Below are 19865 nucleotides of genomic sequence, written 5' to 3'. Positions count from 1 at the left end.
TAGAAAACCTTCTGCTTCCAATTCAATCATCACTGAAAGAGAAAATCCAAGTAGGGTCATTTGCCATACCATGAATGCAAACTACTAATTAATTTGAATTAACAAATTTGGCTTAGGCTATTTCTCAAACTTTACTGCTCAAATAGTTTTTAACAGCTCATGCTTTGAGCTAAATGTAAAAATTAGGTTTTAAGAACCAGAGTAAAATTACCATATCATTTTGCAATCATTATAAATGATTTAGAAAATAGTCACAAATTCTTAGAACTAAAAAGGGCTTAAAATGCATTTCATTTTACAGGCAAATAATCTAAGGAAACACTTCAAGCACACAGTATTTTTCTTATTTCAAATACAGAGTATGTTTTCTTTTATTGAAAACAAAAACTACACATTTCACAACTATTAGTCATACAATGACTGAAAGCATTAGTTTTAAAATGCAGGTTTGACACTTGTTCCATCATGAAAATGTCAAGGATCCCCTTAGACCTTGGTCATTTTTCAGGTCTCTGCCCTAAACACTATAAGCAACAAATTGAATCAAGCAAAGAATTGTGATTTTCTAAAATCTTCTTCCATCTGTGGTCTTAAAATAATCATGTGGGAATGAAGAAAAAACTGATCTAGTACAACAGATGAAACAAATCATCACCTAATCCAAAAGGCCTTCAAAAGAAAGAACAAGCACCAGAAGTGAACTTCTGGAGCCCTTAGATCTCTAACCAAAATCTGAATATATTTCCCCAGGGCCAGCTTTTGAGAATATAATTATCCCTTCCACATCGCAGGGGTTAGGGGGACCGCACCCCTGTGATCTGGGAAATCTGTATAAAATTTTTGGCCCTCCCTTTGTACCAGAGAAGTCTGAATTTTTTCTTTTATGGGGTGTTTACAGTATCTTATTGTAAAATTTGGGTTAAGTATTTGGTCATAGGCTATATGTAGGTCAATGTTAAATAAAAATACTATATGAAAAATTTTTGAAAAAATAAAATATGTTTATATTATACAATACTATACATATATTTTATGCATTTCTGAGATTTCAAACTTCTTCTGCATCATCTGCTGGCCTTCACATGTTGTCTGCAGCTTTCACAAAACTCCCCAAAAAGTCACATTTAATTTCTTATGCTGACCTGTGATATATCGAAAATCATGATGTGGAAGGGAAAAATGTATTCCACACTTCTAAACTAACTTGTCACACCAATCTAGAATGAGGGGGTATTCACAAAATGCAATATATATGCTTAGTGTTAACCTAAGAAGTATAACCAGGTACCTAATTCATCAAGAGTAAAGAGTCAGTAGCTTCCAAGACCAATTATTTGGTGCCCTGAATTGCCCACTCACCAGTTTCTTTGCTTTCCTTTTATAAAGTGAATGATCCAGATGGCCTGTGATCATTTCAATGGTTAACAAGTCGATAAAAAGTGACTACGGAAGTTTATGGCTGTTTTTAAAAAAAGGTACACTTCACTGGAACACATAATAAATACAATGGTTTTGCACAAACTGGTAGGTCTATTCTTCTCCCAGTGGAACAAAATATTGCTGAAAGATGGAAGCAACCCAAGTGTCCAATAACTGATGAATGGATAAACAAAAGGTGGTATACATAAACAATGGAATATTATTCAGCCATAAAAAGGAATGAAGTTCTGACACATACAACAACATAGATGAACCCTGAAGATACCACATTGAGTGATATAAGCCAGACACAAAAGGACAAATATCATATGATCTCACTGATAGGAAATAATTAGAATAAGCAAACTCAGAGTCAGAATCTAGAATATAGGTAACCAGGGGACAGAGGGAACAGGGAGTTAAGGCTTGAAATGTATACAGAGTTTCTACTTGGGACACTGGAAGAGTTTTGGTAATGGACAGTGGTGATGGTGGCACAACACTGTGAACATAATTAACAGCAATGAATTACACATTTGAATGTGGTTAAAAGGGGAAATTTTAGATTGTATATATGTTATGAGAACAAAAATTAAAAAATAAAAAATCCACGGACCTGCACTACACAGTGAATCCTAAGTTAAACCATGGACTATAGTTTATAGTACAATTATTAAAATGCACTTTCATCAGTCACAACAAATGTTCCACACCAGTGCCGGGTGTTAATAATAGGGTGGTTTATGGGAACCCTGTATTTTATGCATGATTTTTCTGTAAACCTACAACTTCTCTAATAAAAAAAAAAAGAAAAAAGAAAATTAAAAGAAAAGAAAAGTACACATTCAGGATGGTACAGTTTGATTCTGGGACTAACAGTTTTGGCTGGACTCCCACACCCACCATTTACCAGCTCTATCACCTTGGGAATATTACATAACCTCTCTGTGCCTCAGTTTCATGATCTATAAATTGTGGCTTTATGAGGAGCTTAAAACTCTAAAACCCAAAAGTTACTGAAGTGATGGTTTAGATAGGTGTATATTACTCATTTTAGTTATAAGGGAAAGTAACATGTGGGGAAGAAAAACTAGTGCCCACGCACATGGTTTTAGAGCCAATTTCCTAGTGATATCTCCACCAAAGTTCCGAGCCTTCCCTGCACTCCTGACTGAGGCCCAGGCAAACCTGAATTCAAAACTTTTTCATCCCCTCAAACCTGAGTGCCTGCCATGGACATTCATCCAAAACAGAGCCCCGAATGCCCCGTGTACCTCCTGCAGACCCTGCAGGGATTCAGCCCTTCCGAAACTCCAGTCTGGGTGAAGAATGACATCCATGAAATAATTTAAGGGGCTCAACGAGGCAGAACATGACTAACTGTCAAAAAGAATAATAACTGAGTAACAGACATTGCAAATTCAGAGAGTGGCAAGACGGGAAAGAAATGGTGAAACCTGGTGGGGGGGGTGCTTATTGCAGTCCTCCCCCTCCCCAGTGCCCACCCTCCCGAGGGTGCTGGGGGCTGGAGGGTGCAGACTGTGGGTGGGGTAGCAAGCACAGACAACTGGTAACTGACTAGACACACAGGACAGAGCAGAGGATAAAGGCTAGTCCAGAGTGGCAGGGAGAAAAACCACGTCATTGATAAAAGCTGGGGTCCTGTAGGTGGAGCAAGATAATTCTGCTCTGGACCATGTTCAGGAGGCTGGTAGCCCCCAGGCCACTGGATTGCCGCCACTGACAGCCAGGCAGGATGACAACCAAGAAACAGAGTCACAGAAACCAAGGAGAAAAGTCCCAAGGAGCAGCTATCAACTATGCCTGGTGCTGCTTATGACAGGGAGTAAGGAAAAAATCCAGGCAATCAGAAAGCTCAAGCCATACACAGTTGGAAGAGAATGTCTAAAATATCAAGCACCCAGCAAAGATTCCCCCACCCCCACCCCAAGAGTCTTGGCTTGGTGCTACTCTAGACAATAATAGATTAGATGATTTCACATCTACTCGCAAAACCAATCTTTTTGGCAAGCATCTACAAGGATCCACCATAAGGAATAAAAAGAGGAGGAAATCAGTCATGAGCAAGGGGAAAAAAGGACACGCTTTTTCCAACTACAGGATTCCAATGCTCCGGACAGTACCGACAGCTTTTAGCAAAAGCAAGCCACCAAAATACAGCCAATAGTTTATTAGTCAAGCACTTACTAATATTCTATTCACTGGGCCCTAAATTAAAGGGTAGCCACTCTACCCCATACAGCAGGTTAAAACATCACACTCTCAAGAAAATCTCCTTTTAAAATACTTTTACACTATAAAACAAGAATTGCATTAAGAAAAAGTGAATACCACCCTAATCAATTCTACTACCCCAAGACAAATCACTATTAGGTTTCTAACTCTTTTCTTCTGGCCTTTATTCCTTTGCCCTCTGTTCATCTGCTTTCTAGAAAAACAAAACAAAACAAAACACTTTTGTACCCTCCTCCTGTGCTTATGTCACAAATACAGCTTAAAACAGAAATGTGTGCAAGAAAGTAAAGCATACTGACAAATGTAAAGGTCCTAATATACACAAACTTTACCATCATTAATTGCCAATTAATGATTATCTATGTGCCACTAAAGTTAAGTTGTCACAGCCTAAAACATATTCCTGAAAATTTATCCAAGTTTATATTTACTAGATACATAAACTGAACCTTCACATTTATGACAAATGAAAAGGAGCCATGCTTTCCAAAAAACCATTTCACGATGAAAATATGTTATGTGATACATGATGCTTAAAAAAAAATACTCCCATTTGCAGCACATAATGTACTAACCTATAATTCAAAAGGCTATTAAAATTTATAGGTTTCACTTACATACACACATATTTTCACTATATATATACTTTCTCACTAAACACACACACACATGTATTTTTGCTATTCTCAAAATCGAGATGTCAGCCAGGAAAAACCTTGACATCAATCCAGAAAAAGCTGGTTATCTGTAGCAATTAGGGTAATTCCACTTCCGGCAACTCTTTCAAACACCTCACAAACTTTAGAAGGCAGCCAAAACATCCTCCCAGACCCTTTCCTCGGGACTAGTGATAGTGCGCCCCCAAGATAAGTTAAGATGGATGCCAAGGCTTATAAGATGTTTAGAGGAGGGGCTCATGTTTCTGATTCAAGAAAATTAACATCTAGTCCAAACATGAAAAACCACATTAGATAATTAGCTATTTCTGCTGCTTTAATTCAGATGACAAGTTTTATTTTGCTTTGAATACTTTCTATTGAAATTGTGCTGCAATGGAGGAAAAATATACAAACACAGAATACCCAGACAACCATCATTAAAATTACAGGTAAATCTTAACTCTGAGAAATTAAACTGGTTTACACTACTTTAACAGATGCAAAAAATCCTCAGGATTTAAACGGACAAACTGACCATGATTATCTTCAGAAACCTGCCCCTAACTTGCTGTAAAAACCCAACAGCACCCTTTTGAGGCAAATGTGATGTTTGTGCCCCATCAGATGCCAATCTTGTGGTGTCACAATTATGTAAGACAATCAATTTCATTTCACCTATTACCCAAAACAAAGCCAATACTGGATTTTGATCAGCAAAAAGGTTTAAAGCATAGGCCATTTTTGGAGATAACACCCATGGAAATTTTGATTAAAACCAGATCCATTTATAAGATATCATGGGCAGAAGCCTATGTTCTATAAGAGAATGCTAATCCTCAAATCTTGAATAAGTAGCTTGCACATACATACTGTTCATCTAGATACAGCATGGACCACAAAGGATGTCTGATTCAGCAACGATGACCACAGGCCGATTTAACCACATAACGTACTTCACATCGTGGCAGGTATTCTCCTCCAGCCCTCACATACACAGATGGACAGAGGAGAGGTGCACGGAAACTTATAATGCATGCAAATGAGAAATTAACAAGTGTAGTTTAGGTTGACATTTCTTAAACTCTTGGGGTTTGTGTATTGAACTGTACCCAAAGAATTAGCATATAAAATGTCTATTGGAAAAATAAGCATCAATAGAATAATACAAATTTAATGCTTTACTAGAGTCAATCATTATTGCATCTCCCTGTGTGCTAACGGTCTGTGACAGTCATTCACCCAAACAAACGTTCAGGACCTACTGTGTGCCTGGCACGGTGCCGGGTGAACAAAAGACGAGAACAGCAAGGACATGGGTTCCTTTAAATTCAAGAAGACACGCCCATTAACTTACTTTACGGCTCCAGGTTACTGAACAACCACACGCCAGACTATACTGGGCAGCACAACCACAGATGGAAACAGCCAACTAACTGGAGATCCGGAGCCAACCCTGAGCCTCGACAACCCCAGAACTGACCTGTTCTAGAGCAGCAATATTTTCTTCTGGAAATAAGCTAGCTTCTGTCAGTTACTCCTTTCTACAGATCGCAATTCTCTGAATAACCTGCTCACAGAGTTGAAGAAAGGAATGTAATGTCTTGATCAAAAATAAACAGTGAACTAAAGCACATCTGCACTTTAACACTAACACAGTTTGCATTTGCCCACTGCCTTCTCTAACAATAAAAAACCAAGTGACTCCAGTCATAAAGTAGAACATTAACCCTACAGTCACGGTGGCAAGAAATTATTTTACATAGTGGCAGTTTAACGTGGAAAGGAAGCCGAACTAACAAGTTTTGCTGAGCTTCTTAAAAAACATTCAGTTTTGGTGATTTCATCACCAAGGCTGTGTGGCCACTCACATTTCCTAGACTCAAAAACAGGCAGTGCCCATAAAAATCACACAGGTTTGGTCTTCTAGATCACAAAATCATTTTTGCCCCATCGAAGTACCGGTTTTGCACTCATACAATATAACGAGGGTTTTTTTTACATGGGGACAGCCCTCAACTGCAAATTACAGGTGAAAGTTTGCGAACTAGAAACCTGACATTTGTTTTTAACGTCTTTCGTGTCAAAGATACAGGAACCCAACTATGTGAGCACCTCAAAAGTAAATTTTTAAAAAATGTAAACGGGCTTTCAACAGCTCACTAGGACAGCTGAATGGAATTGTATTTGTGGTTAATAACAACCTAAACAATCATCAACACTGCAAAGCGATACTGAAGCGGAAAGCTGAAGAAACAACCAGATTCCCCTCGAAGAAGTGTTGGAACAAATTCAAAATAAAATTGTGAAAGCCTCTCGCTATTTTTCCTACTACACTTTAGACTGAGCTCCTTTTGCAAAGCCGTTATTAAAATCGCAACCAAAAATAAAGAAGTGTCCGAAAATTTGCCTATTAGCCTCAATCATGCCTAAAGATATGCCCCTCCCACGTACCGGGCCAAGCCGCAGGAAGGCAGGGAAACTCGGCAAGTTTTGAAACGGCAGTGACAGGCGGGGAGGGGAGGACGAGGGGAAGGAACCGGGGGCCCAGAGCGGCTCCGCGCGCTCCCGGCTAGCGGCGGGACTCGGCCCCCCAACTTCTCGCCCGCGCGCCCCGTCCCCCACCCCGGCCTCCCCGAGGGGGCTGACAGCCGCGGCGACACCCACCTTCCTTCTCGGCCCGCGCCGCTGCCACGACGAGGGTCATCACCAGGTGCAGCGCTCCGAGGAGGCCGGCCGCGGGCTCCACAGCGGCGCCGGCGCCGGCCGCTCCTCCGGCCGCCTGCTTCCCCATCCCTGCCGGCCCGGGCCGCAGCGCTCTCGGTCCGGCGCGGCCCTTCTCGGCGAGGCGGCGGCGCGGGAGCCGTGGTCAGGGCTCCGGCCGCGGTGGCGGGGGCGAGAGCGGGCCCGGGACTCGGGTCCGGCCGCGGGTGCGGGTCGGTGCGCGCCTGAGAGCGGGAGTGTCAGTCACGGCCGCGGCCTGGGCATCGCGCGCACCGAGTCGAAGCGGAGAGGCCGCGGGTCAGGCGCGGCGGGCGGCCATACTGGAAGCGGGCAGGGCGGGCCCAGGGCGCAGGCTGCGAGGGGCGGGGCGGCCCTCGGCACCGCCCCCGCCTGCCTGAGAACCGGGCGGCCCGTCCGAGCCGGCGTCCGCAGGGCAGCGCTCCTTGTCCCACTCTCGGAAGCCCACGGCTTCGCCGGCCGGGCGGGACCGGGAGCGGGACAACCCCGTCGGGGAGAAGAAGGGCGGCAGGTCCCGACTCGGTCGCCAGGACTTATGATGGCCGCACCCGCTTCGCAAAGGCCGTGCCGGAGGTCACGTGGAGCCGGGGAGGCCTGACCGCGCAGGCGCTCTGGTGGATGGGCGGGGCCTCCGGGCTTGTGGCGGCTGCGGCCCCTCCGACGTCCCGGGAAAATTCATCCAGTGACTCTCCTGGGCGCACCTCCGAGAACCCCGGGTCTGCTGCAGTTCCTAGTGGCGCTGCCCTGTCTCCTCCAAGACAAGCTCCCGGGAGGCGCTCAGTGGCGTCCTCGTGCCCTGGGGTTGTGCCCACTTGGCGGCGGAAAGCCCCTGCTCTGGGCGTACACGAAGCAGCAGTGACCCTGGGTGGAGAGGACAGACTGCCCTTTCGGGGGCCGTGCTGACTTCCTCCCTCGTGGAAAGGTTCTGAAGACGTTTCTACTTACACTTTTCTTCACGGCCCAGGTCGAACTCCCTCTCCTTCAGCCTCCTTCGTGACGCCATCTCAAGCCTCTGCTGCCTGGCTTTTCTCCCCTGCAAGACCACAGGGGTCCTTGAGGAGGGGTCACTTTCTCCTTTAAGTCTTCCCCCAGGTCCTAGCTCAGAACAGTTTTACTTCGCTCAACAAATCTGTTGAGTGAATCAATACATTGTGAGGGCCAAGTCTGCCCGTAATGCATCTTAGAACAAACTGCACAGGAAAATAAGATTTCAGAAAGACTTGCAAAAGGAACTCAACATGCTACCTGTGTGGCAGTCTTAAGCAAGCAAGCAGTAAATGTATGCTTTTGAAAATGGTCTTACCCTCATGCTTTTGAAAAGCAGTTTTATTTTTCTGAATATTAGGGCTAAAATTGATTCATTAAGTTTTATTCTTGATGTCATGAAATAGGAAAATCCTGAAATAATTGTTATCTGTAAACTGGCTTTTCCGTTTTGTACATGCCTAAGGCGAGAGATTTTTAGAAGGCTTTTAACTCACTGAAGAAATCAAGCCCAAGGATATGTGCTTGCACTCCAGTGACCAGCGGTCAGCAGCCCTGCCCCCATGGCCAGGTTCAGGGCAGACAAGCCTCTCCAACCATGAAATGCTCAGGTTCTCACACTCAGGGATCAAACACAGCCCCTAATTTGCCTGAGGCTCGGGAGGCCCATGGGAAATAACCTGCATGTGTCTATAAATGGAGCATAGACGTATGCAGACATGTTTGATGGGAAGGCAGTTTCCAATGAAGCTAATTAGGCTTAAGCTTCAGGGCACCTGTCTTGCACAAGTTCCTTCCAAGGCCTGCACCTAAATGTATGTGTGTGACCTTGTATTCTCCTCCTTAAAGGGGCTGCCCCAGTAGTTGGGTAAGTTTTCAGGCCCCACAATACTAAAACCATCCCCTGTGCCTGATGGACATTGAGTACAGAAGAGGTGATGATGAAAACTCATTCCCAGTAAAGGATGCTGAAACTTCTAGGAGAATAATAAGAAAAGAAGGAATCTTGCTAAACCCCTTGAGAAACTGTTGGAGAGAACTGGGGTTGAACCACTATCACCCCATCACTCCTCTCTCCCACAATACCATGTGAGTGCTCTGAGTTAATACTGAAGGAACTGTCACCCAGGACCCTTCTGCAGCTCTGATTAGCTGTGAACCTCCTTTTGGGAAGTAGAGACCTGGGCATTTGGCAGATGGAGGCTATTTAGCTGGGAATACTCAGTCTCAGGGAAAACGGTGCCTGGTAGCCTCAGTATCACCTGAGAACCTGTTAAAAAATGCATATTGTCAGGCCACACCCCAGACCTGCTGAATCAGAAACTCGGGGTTGAAGTCCAGCAATCTCTTTCTTAACAAGTGCTCCAGGTAATTCTGATGCAAGCTCGGATTTGAAAACTACTGCAGTAAACTGATATTTGCTAGGAGTTGCAAGCTGTTGGGATTCCTTGCCTTCTACTCACTTCACTCTCTGCTCTGCTTTTGGGAGGCAGAGTTGTAAGGGATTCGGAGGAACTTGGGCTGACATCATCCCAGCCCTGCCTTTATTAGCTATAGGATCCTGGGCAAATTACTCAGCTCTTCTGGCCTCAGTTTCCTTCTCTGTAAAATGGAAATTATAATAATGAGGGCATAAATTTGGGGAGACTAAGCAATATATGTTTGTGAAGCATATAGTATAGTGTCTGGCATATAGGAGGAGACTGTAAAAGTTACCTTCTCCTTTCAGAACACTATATTAGGCATAGTGAGACAATCAAAGCTTGATTCATTACACAAAATGTTTGTGGAGGCTTACAAGAACCCTTTCATTATAATAAAAAATACATATGAATTAAAAATCAAGACGAGGAAGAGGATACCGTTGAAGTCCCCAGTGCTCCATCCCACCTGCTCCCTTGGTGACTGCACACGGTCCCCTGGCTTTCAACACCATCCCTACACCTTCAAGTCCCAACTCTATGTCACCAGCCAGGCCTCACTGTCTACACTGCTGTCCCCACTCGAGTGTCTAATGGACATGTTAAACTCATATGAACTCCTAATCTCCCCATGCCTGCTCCACCTGCAGCCTTTCCCATCTCTAAGACAACCCCAAACATGGATTTGCACAGGGCAAAAATCCAGCAATCATTCTTGACTCATCTCCATGCATATCCAGGTTCCCATCACCGCCCCTGCTACACCTGGGTTTAGCCCCCTTCATCTCCTGCCTGCATTTCCTAACAGTTCTTGTTCCCACCTGTGAAAGGAGAAATGTCCACTTATAGCACTTGCCTAGGAGATACCAAAACGGAATGCTGTGTTTTACCACAACTGGTTCTAACCAGCTGAAGTGATAAAAAACTGTGAACCTGGAGTAACTCACCCTTCCCCCATGCCAGGCCCATGTTGGCCCTAACAGAAGCCTCCTTCCTGCCCAGTGCCCGGTGGGACCATTCTACCCAACGGTGTTCTGTTCTATCCAGAACACTGGTTTTCAATCTGTATTTGGTGTATTAATTTCCTCGGGCTGCCACAACAAATTACCACAAACCAGGTGGCTTAAGAAAACAGGAATTTAGTCTCACAGATCTGGAGGCCCAATGTCCAAAATCAGGCTGTGGGCAGGGACACGCTCCCTCCAAAGGCTCCAGGGGGAAGCCTTCCTTGCCTCTGTCTGGAGGTTGCCAGCACCCCTCAGCTTGGGGCTGCATTGCTCCACTCTGCCTCCGCGGTCGCCCGGCCTCCCCGTGTGTGCGTCTGCGTCTCGGCCTGGCCTTTGTGGGGACACCGGCCGTGGGATTTAGGGCCACCCTCATCCAGTGTGCCCTCAGCTCACCTCATTTAATGATGTGGGCAGGGACCCGATTTCCAAATCAGGTCATATGCTGAGGTTGTGGGTGGGTGGATGTGAATTTTAATCAACCCAGAACAACCAGCGGCACCACCGCGAACCAACCCCCTTCCCTCTTCCTAGCAATTAAGACACACTGACTTTCCCCAATTCATTAACTACCTAGTGAATTTTTTTGCTGGTGTCTTTCCTTGACCAACAAGTAAATAAATAAACTCCACTTTGGTTTTTTTGTTTGTTTGGTTGGTTTTATTTTTTGTTTTTTGTTTTTTGTTTTTAGCTCTGGTGGTCTTTGCTTTATATTTTGACATAAGTTTGCACCCCTGTAGTCCATTCTCAGCACAGCAGGCAGCATGTAATTTAAATGTCCATTTAAAATGTAAGCCACCTCATGTTCCTTCTTTGCTCACTGCTCTGCGATGGCTCCCAACTCAGGGTCAAAGTCAAAGTTCCCACAGTGTCCTAAGGGCTCTCCATGACCTGACTCCCCTCGAGCTTTAATTTCCATTTGAGCTCGGCCTACTTCAGCCACCCTGAGTGTCATTTTATTCCTCAACACACCAGGCATGTTTCTGCTCCGCTGCCTCTGCTCTAGCTTTCCTTCCACCCGAACCACCCTCTCCTCCCCCAGCTCTCTGCTGGGCTCGCTCTCTCACCTCCTTCCAGTCTTGGCTCAGTTGCCACCTTCTCCAGGACGCATGCACCTTCCATCCTAGTTCAGACCAAAGCTTGATATAGCCACCCCTAAGTCCCAATCCCCTTACCTTATGCTTATTTGCTTCTTTTTTCCTTAATACTTATCATTTTCTATAATACTATATAATTTACTAAATCTATTGTGATTCTATGTCTTTCTTGCTCATCTGTTTCAATCACTGATATATCCCAAGCTTCTAGAATAGTGACTGGCCTATAGTAAGGAATCAGTAACACTTTTGAATGAATGAATCAATGAATGAATAGAACCCAAAAATCAATATCAGCAGAACATAGTTCTTCCCCTCAAGGGAGCATAAAACCTGGTGGGTAAGATAGACATATCCAAAATATAGTTAAGAGGCGGCATGAACTAAAGAAAAGAGGAGAGGGAATGTGACATGAGGACAACCCTGGGCTCTACCCATTTCTTTATTTACCCAGCCTTTTTCAACTACTTCAACTGATTTTGCTTTGTTTTCAGTCCTCTGTCTCTTCCATAATCCAGAATACAATTGAAACCCAAAGCAATTAAGTGAACAAGAAGAAATGTAACATAGTGACTCCTTCAGGATACAAAGTAACCTGCTCATTTTGTCTGCTGTGTGCTCTATTGCTTCGTAGTTTCCCTTTGTTGCTCTTCTTAAAATGAAATAAACAATCAGCTCACAAAGCCTAAGGTTTACATGTGTTCAGTTTACTAGACAAACTGCTGTAGCCTTGGGGATAGCAAACAAACCTCAGGCTCATGCTATAGGATGACAATGACACCTTCGAGGTGGTGGACTTAGCTCTGTGTCAGTGTGGAGCCCATCCTGTTAGATCTGTACTCAAATATTCCTCAAGAAAACTAGATCCTTTGCAGTTTCCAAATCCACATGAACTAAAGTCTTCTCAATGACCATAACCACAACCACGCTGACCCCATCTTTATTAAGCATCTTGCTTTTGGATGCTGGAATTAACGATGGTCTTGTTCTGTATTTTCCTGCCTAGCTGACTGACACTTGTACAAGCCTGTCTTAATCTTTCTAACGTTCTTAAGAAATATTTTCACGGCAAATATCCTAGTCTGAGATGAACCAAAATCTCATCCTGCCATCACAAATTCTCCGCAAGCAGCTCCAGTACCTCTCTGACTTTTTCTCTCCTACAACACTTATTAATCTTGTGACTTTTTAAACAGTTCATGTAGGTGGGTTGTCTGTCCACTGAAGGGAGGGAACCAGTGTTCTTGAGGACAGGGGGATACCTCTAGTGGTTCCCTCATTCTTCCCATCCCACTCCCACCCTTGCCCTTGCCAGCTCCTAATAAGTACCTGGAAATTAAACTTCAGGCTGTCCTGAGTCTCTGAACTTTCCTAAATACCACCATTAACGAGACCTGCTTCAATCCTCCTTCAATTTTTCTTAAAATTGCATAGTTTGGTGGGAATTAAAAGCCTTGGAAAACCATTCAGGGGCAAAAAAGCATTGAACAATGCCTTGAGAGAAGTTTGTATCCTGCCTCTCTGTTAATTACAGTTTAACCATTTGTAACAGTAAAACTCCAAGTGATTTTCAGAAAAGGTGAGGACCCACACATTCAGATGCTGAGATGGAGACTAGAAGCAACAGAAAACAGAATTAAAGCATTAATTTAAGACAGTAAAATAATGACAACTGTTGGTGCCCTTCCATTGATGATGGATAAACAAATTGTTGGTTCATCCATGTAACAAATGGGCCGCACTAATGCAAGATGTCAACAATAGAGAAACCATGTGTGTCGGGGGCAGGGAGAACTTCCTGTGCAGTTTTCCTGTAAACCTAAAACTGCTCTAAAAATAAGATTTATTTTTTGACATGTAAAACAAAAATGCATTCCCTTTTTGACTAAAGGGGCAGGGGGCAACAAAGTAAGGTTTCAGTGGCTAAGAGATTTCAAGTAGAGTCGAGAGGCTGTCCTGGAGGTTACTCCTATGCAAGCTTCAACTAGATATGCCAAATGACCACAACATGATAAGGCCAAGTCCACAGTAGTCCAGAAAACCTTAAAGAATACCCAGATCCCTATCTGAGACTCTATAAAAGTTTCACTCACTAAATTTGTTCATCAGAAACTTAAATCCTCCAGAGACCTCCTATGCCAGCTAAGTCCCAAAACCCAGAGGTAACAGCCTCTTCAAGAACATCCACCGGATGTATCCCCTTTTCCCATAATGTCAACACCTTTTCAACATGAACAAGTTAGGGTGGTCCCTGCCTAGACATCCCTGAAGATCGGGAAAGTGATTAAACTAGAGGAAGGGGTAGCAACAGACAAGATGGAATTTAACGAAGGATGATGAATACTGAATCTCTATATAAATTTCTTTTTCTTAGTTGCTAGGGTATTAGAATAGCTAGAAGGAAAGGCCTGAGTGGTGGAGCTGCAATCATAACATTCTTTGAAGTTTGCTGTATAGCTAATTGTTAAATTGCACTTTGAAAGTTATCACTTCTGTGTAAATATGTTATATTACACAATTTAAGAAAAAATTCATGTAAGACAGTAAAATAACGACAACCACTGGGACAAAGATGAGGGAGGAGAGACGCAGTTCTCTCTGTCAGGTCTAGAGTTGAGTCCCCCAAATGCAGAACCAAGAACTGACCGTTTGCTGTGGAGCCCACAGTGGCTTCTGGGTCTGGCTATCCCGGCTATTAAACACATATAGCCGTGTGATGTTTTCCGCTATTGAGTGGATTCTACCTTTTCTCAGTGGCATTTAGACATCAACCACAAGACATGGATCTTTCCATTCACTTCCATAACAAGAGAGGAGTGAAAGTATATCTTATTTTTTAAAACTACTTAATATGGCCGGGAGGATTTTATGACCATGACTTAAGAAGCCTTTGAGTTATTCTTAAAAGAAAAATGTCAGCAAAGAAATAATTTGTGCAAGGTCACGAATGAAATAACTCTTTTTTTCCAGGTCTAGCCTGCATTGTGGCTTGCATCTGTATTCTGTCATAAAGCTTAGATGCTTTGAACCACTTTGATAGTGCACAGGCAAAGGGATATAAATAGCAGTCCTTGATCTCCATACAATATGTGTTCTGTCACGTTCCAGAAAATATGATTGCAAATAAAAAAACTTTTCTTTTTTGTTGGAGAAAATATTATTTTCTCTCTTGACAACATGATATTACTCCTCACATTGGAACCTCACACCAAAAATTCTGCAGGACTTAAGAACCTTAAATGAACCTCAGATACTGAGATGATGAGTCCTCCACTTCCAGCTGTTGTTTGACAAATTACTCAGCCTCTCTAAATCTCAGTTTCCACAGATCCAGGTTTAAAAAAAAATGGTAGAAATAGCTATCAAGTGCTAGATTTAAAGAATGAATAAACTAAGATTCACGGAACTTCCCAGAACCTGGCAATTTCTAAATAACATCACTGTTGTAATAATGATTACTATTACAGAAAAGGAAACTGAGGCCCAGAGATGAAGGGACGTGTCCAGGACAATGGCAGGGCAGAAACACCACTCCCAGGCCAGGTTTTCATCTTTTCTTTCATCTTCGGATCTATTTAATTTAATGTTTTACATGTCTATAGCATTTTATTTAGCAATGCACTCAAGTTATTATATTCATCTCATAATAATGTCAAAAGATTAAAACTAAAGAACTTTAATTTTAGTTCCACCACTGTACCTAAACGATGGCACAGATCAATTCAGTAATATCATAAAAGGTGAATTAAATGATTCTTCAAGAGGGCTCTCCTAAAGACTGTTAACTGTAGCTAGAATTTCCCTGAAATCACCAACTCAAAGTCTAAGCCCTTTCTATGGGTCAGCATAAGTCAGGTTGTGCTGTGATAGCAAACAAACCCCAAAAAATCAATGGATTAATGCAACAGGTTTGTTTGTCTCTCCCACTACATGTCCACCCAGGACCTTTGCTGATGGAGCTCTCTGGGTCACTGTGGCAGAGGGAGAAGAAGGTTCGGTAGTGAGGGGTGGGGGGCGGGGGGGGGGGATGTCTCCCAACAGCAATTACATTTTCTGAAGGGAACTGAGGTTTCACCACTTACACTCAAAACTCATTGGTTAGAACAAGTCCGTACCTGACACAAACGGCCTGGGGCAAAGCACTCCTCCCACACGGCTGGAAGGAGAAAGGGCTGGAAGGCATGTGAAAAGCCCAAGTGACTGGGACAGGCTTTAACTGATCTACTTTGCTTCTCGGAGAAATAAGAAACAACAGTCTGAGAAAAGATGATGAAAACTGGCTTTCGTTTCCTTTTCAATGAATTATCAAGTTGAAAAGAGCCACTTTTGCCATGTACACTTTTTTTTCTGTCTCTTGGCTTCATATATTTTCATTGTGAATTTAATCACCAATAAAATATGAATGCTTTTAAAATCCATTGGGAGGACTTCAAATTTTAATTTTTAGAATTTTTACATTAAAAAAGCAGTAAGAGAATATTTGAATACTGACGATATTTGATGCTGATGAATTGTTAACCATTTTAGTTGTGATAATGGTTATCGTGTGTTTTTTTAAGAGGCTTTATCTTTTAGAAATATATTCTGAAATATTTATGAATGAAATGATAGGATTGGATTTGTTTTAAAACAATCCAGAGGGTGAGAGGAAGCAGTGGCTGGGTTACACATGAAACAAGCTCAGCCAGGAGTGGCTGACTGCTAAAGCTGGAAGTCAAGTGCATCAGGATTTGTTATGCTGTTCTCTCTGCTTTTAGGTATGCTTGTCATTTTCCGTAATAGAAAAAATTTTAAGTTAAAAAAAAAAATAGACCTGCAGCTGCATGAGCCCCAGCTCCACTTCTCTAGCAATGGTCAACAGGGCCTGGCCTGAGAGAGCTCTGAGCCATCAAGCCTGGGAAATACTTTCTTCAAAGAATTGTTGCCCTTGCCAAGTATTTAACACTGACCGTTCTTACCCCATGTGGCAGCGTACGATGGCCAAGCTTTCAGCATCTGCTCAGGAGACCCCCAAGGCCATTGCTGCCCTGTGGAGTCCAGCCTGCAAGGCTCGAGTCTAACTTGGAGTTAAAGTCCTCTTCTTGGGAAAGTTCCTTTGGTCATTAACATAGCCCCCAAAAATGTTTAAGGTTCGGGTATGCAGGGATGTGTGGGGCATGAGCTTGGACCAGAAACAGGCTCAAGATGTGGCTCAAGGGCTCCTAAGAAGGCTGCCCCTTCCCTCCAGGCCCCTGGTCTTTGCACGTCTTCTCCCCAGTCAGCCCATTCTTGGCACCAGCCAGTGCTGACCTTTCCCTGAAGCATCTCGGGGTGATGCCTGGCACTTGCCCTCCTCCCTCTGTGAGCCCTGCTCCCCTGCCCACAGGTGGACCCTGGCAGGCAGGTTTACTCCTCGAGGTCTTGCTTTCCCTGCCAAAGATCACGGGGCCGAGGATGGATTCCTATCCCAGACTGAACCCATCAGATTCTCTCTCTTGCAAATCTTCACCAAGAGACACAGCTGTTGGGGGGGGGGGGTTCTAAGTTGTGCTGATGGAAGAGCTCACACAGGGCCATCATGTCATCCCCAGAGCTGCCCTGAGCCAGCACCCCTCCTCCTGAGGACTGGAAACTCGGCCTTTCCATGGACCCCACAGAACCATCTGGGGTTACATAGGCTTGAGGTTCCTTTCTTTGCAGAGTGCCTTGAGGAGGTGGTAGGCAGCCTCTAAAATGACCCCAGTTATCCCCACACTCTGTATTTGTGTTTTTGTGGAGCCCCTGCCCCCCCTTGAGTGTGGCTGGGCCTAATGACTCACTTCTAATGAACAGGATGTGGCAAAAGTGATTGAGGTTATGTTACCAAAAGACTCCTTCTCTCTGCCTTCTCTCTCTCTCTCCCTCTCCCCTCTCCCCTCTCCCCTTTAGGAGTAGAAAGCTGCCACATTAAGATTAGCCCTATGGACTGGGCCTGCTGGGCAAGGAATAGCTCTACCCAGCATCCAGCACAGACCGAGCCGGCCAGTGGCCGCGAGTGAGCCCGGAAGCCCTGAGATGCCTGCAGGCCTGGCTGGCATTGATCACAGACCCGTTTGAGCCCCTGAGCAGGGGCACCCAGCTGCGCCACACTCGGAGCCCTGATAATCAGTGCTTGCTTTAAGCTGCTAATTTGAGAGGTAATTTGTTATGCAGCAGTAAGTAGCTAATACAAGGGCTGTGAATATTCAAAATACAGGGAAAATCTTAAAAACTAAAACTGACAAAAGTGAAAGAAGAACTAGATGAATCCAAAATTACTGTGGTGGTTTTCATACTCTTCTCGCGGTATTTAATAGAAAAAGAAGACAGAAATCAGTGAGAATAGAGACAGCTTAAACAACACTTTCAACCAACTTGACCTAATTGATGTTTGTATAAAATGCCAACCAAGAAGACAAAATGCACAATCTTTCCGGTTGAGGGTGAATTCATCAAGATATGCCATATGCTTGTCCATAAAACAATTTTCAGTAAATGTTAAAGGATTAAAATCAAACAAAGTATGTTCTCTAGCCACTACAAAATTCGTACAGCAATCACTATTGGAAAGATATCAGGAAAATATTCCCACATGTTTGGAAATGAAACATTCCATTTTTAAGTGATGCATGTGTCAAAGAGAAATTAGAAAATATTTTTAACTGAATGATAACAAAAACCCAGCATATCAGAATTTGTGAGATGGAGCTAAAGCAATGCTTAGTGGGAAATAGATAGCTTTAAATGTTTACACCACAAAGATGAAATGTTTAAAATCAATCATCTAATCTTCTACCTCAAGAATCTAGAAAAATAGCAAATTAAACTCATGTAAATAGAAAGGAATAATAAAGATAGGCGTGAAAATCAAATAGAAAACAAGCAATAGAGAAAACCCAGTGAATCCAAAAGTTGGTTGTTTAAAAAGATCCTTCTCCTGGCTTCCTGCCTCACTCACAACTAATTCTTTCTTTTCAGACGTCAGCTTGACCACTGGACGCAATGTTCATCTCAGTTGTCTTGACAACAACTTCGGTTTCTGTACCTTGAAGTCCAGTAGCTAAGGTGGAAGGAACGTATTAAGGGACCTTAGAAAGAGGACGCTGCCACTGGGACAGGCTGAGCTTGCAGGGACACCTCCTCACACCAGCACCCCACGCCCCGCTGCTGCCTCTGGCGCTTGGCTTCCCTCAAAGTCTCACGCTGATTTCCTCTGCTTGGTGGACCCCACTTTATGTGTCTGAACCCCAGGGGGAAGGGAGGTTAGGAAAGGTAGGATCTGGATTCTATGGTGGAAGGTGAGTTCACAAGCTGGGGGTCAACGAAACATGGAGAGGCCATTGAGCAGATTTCCAGGAGCCACTAATGACGGGTGAACACCTTACCTCTCGCTTGCCGACTAACTAAGCTTCCCCTAAGTGTGCCCCCTCATGCCCTGCCTCCAGCATCCCCCCGTGTCCCCCACCAAGCAGGGAGCACTGTCTTCTGGGCTGCTTCTTCCCTGCCTCCTCCTCCCACACGTGCACACTTGCGCAAGACTCGTTCGTGCATTAATTTGGCATGTGCTGGATGAACCCCCACTACACGCCCTGCAACAGGCACTGGGGGTCCCTCACTGAGCAGGACAGTGCAGTCTACAACCCCCCAGGCTCTACCAGGTCTAGGATGCCGGGCTGACAGCGTTCATTAGGAAACCTCCTTGGAAGTTGGGAAAAAAACAACACAGGGCAGATTGGCCAAAAAGGGAGATGTTATTCTAGGAAGGGGGAGCATCTCACAGACCAGGGGGTGGGGCTGACCTCAGAGAGGGATGGGGGTCGGAGGGGGGTGTCCCCAAGGTCACAGCTCTGTGTGCCTCTTATCTGCTTCATTCTCGTCCCTGAAGATGGGTTTTCTCCATCATTTCAACCCCAGGCATAAAGCATGTGTGCTGCAGTGCCGTCCAGAAGGCAGAACAGACAGAAGTAGAATTTCAGATGAATTTTCAGTCCCCAGGATGGAGAGGCAGGGCCCACAGAAGGGGTGAGGGTGGGGGTCGGGGTATTTCAAGTGTAGCCGCAGCTGTCGGTGGCTTCTCCACCACTGTGGGCAAGAGGGGCAGACGGAGGATCGCTGAGAGCTGGGCTGACACCCCCAAATATCATACTCAGAGTGTCCAAGACTCACCAGTAGGAATCTGCTAACCTTTGCACTGTAAGCCAGAGGCCATAAAATAACTGACCTTCACCCTGATTTGGGTTCCTAATGCCTTAACAGAAAAATCTAGGATCAAATGTGAATGTGAAAGAG

General features: G+C 44.2%; 1 protein-coding gene across 2 annotated transcripts in view; it reads right to left on the bottom strand.

Annotated features, from left to right (window-relative positions):
- The window catches only part of TMEM131 (transmembrane protein 131), a 210113-nt gene extending 202537 nt beyond the window's left edge, over nt 1–7576 (bottom strand). The window contains exon 1 of one of the 2 annotated variants that reach the window (XM_037806416.1): nt 6999–7576. In XM_037806416.1, the coding sequence (XP_037662344.1) occupies nt 6999–7125 (127 nt within the window). In that variant the 5' untranslated portion in view covers nt 7126–7576. The remainder of the gene's footprint in view (nt 1–6998) is intronic. The other variant, XM_037806415.1, reaches the window with a different exon arrangement.
- Between the last annotated feature and the right edge of the window lie 12289 nt (nt 7577–19865).

The sequence above is a fragment of the Choloepus didactylus genome, chromosome 17 (assembly GCF_015220235.1).
Source record: "Choloepus didactylus isolate mChoDid1 chromosome 17, mChoDid1.pri, whole genome shotgun sequence".
In the NCBI taxonomy this organism is placed as follows: domain Eukaryota; kingdom Metazoa; phylum Chordata; class Mammalia; order Pilosa; family Megalonychidae; genus Choloepus; species Choloepus didactylus.
The sequence above is the reverse complement of the archived record's forward strand: the minus strand, read 5'-3'. Positions and strand labels throughout refer to the sequence as shown.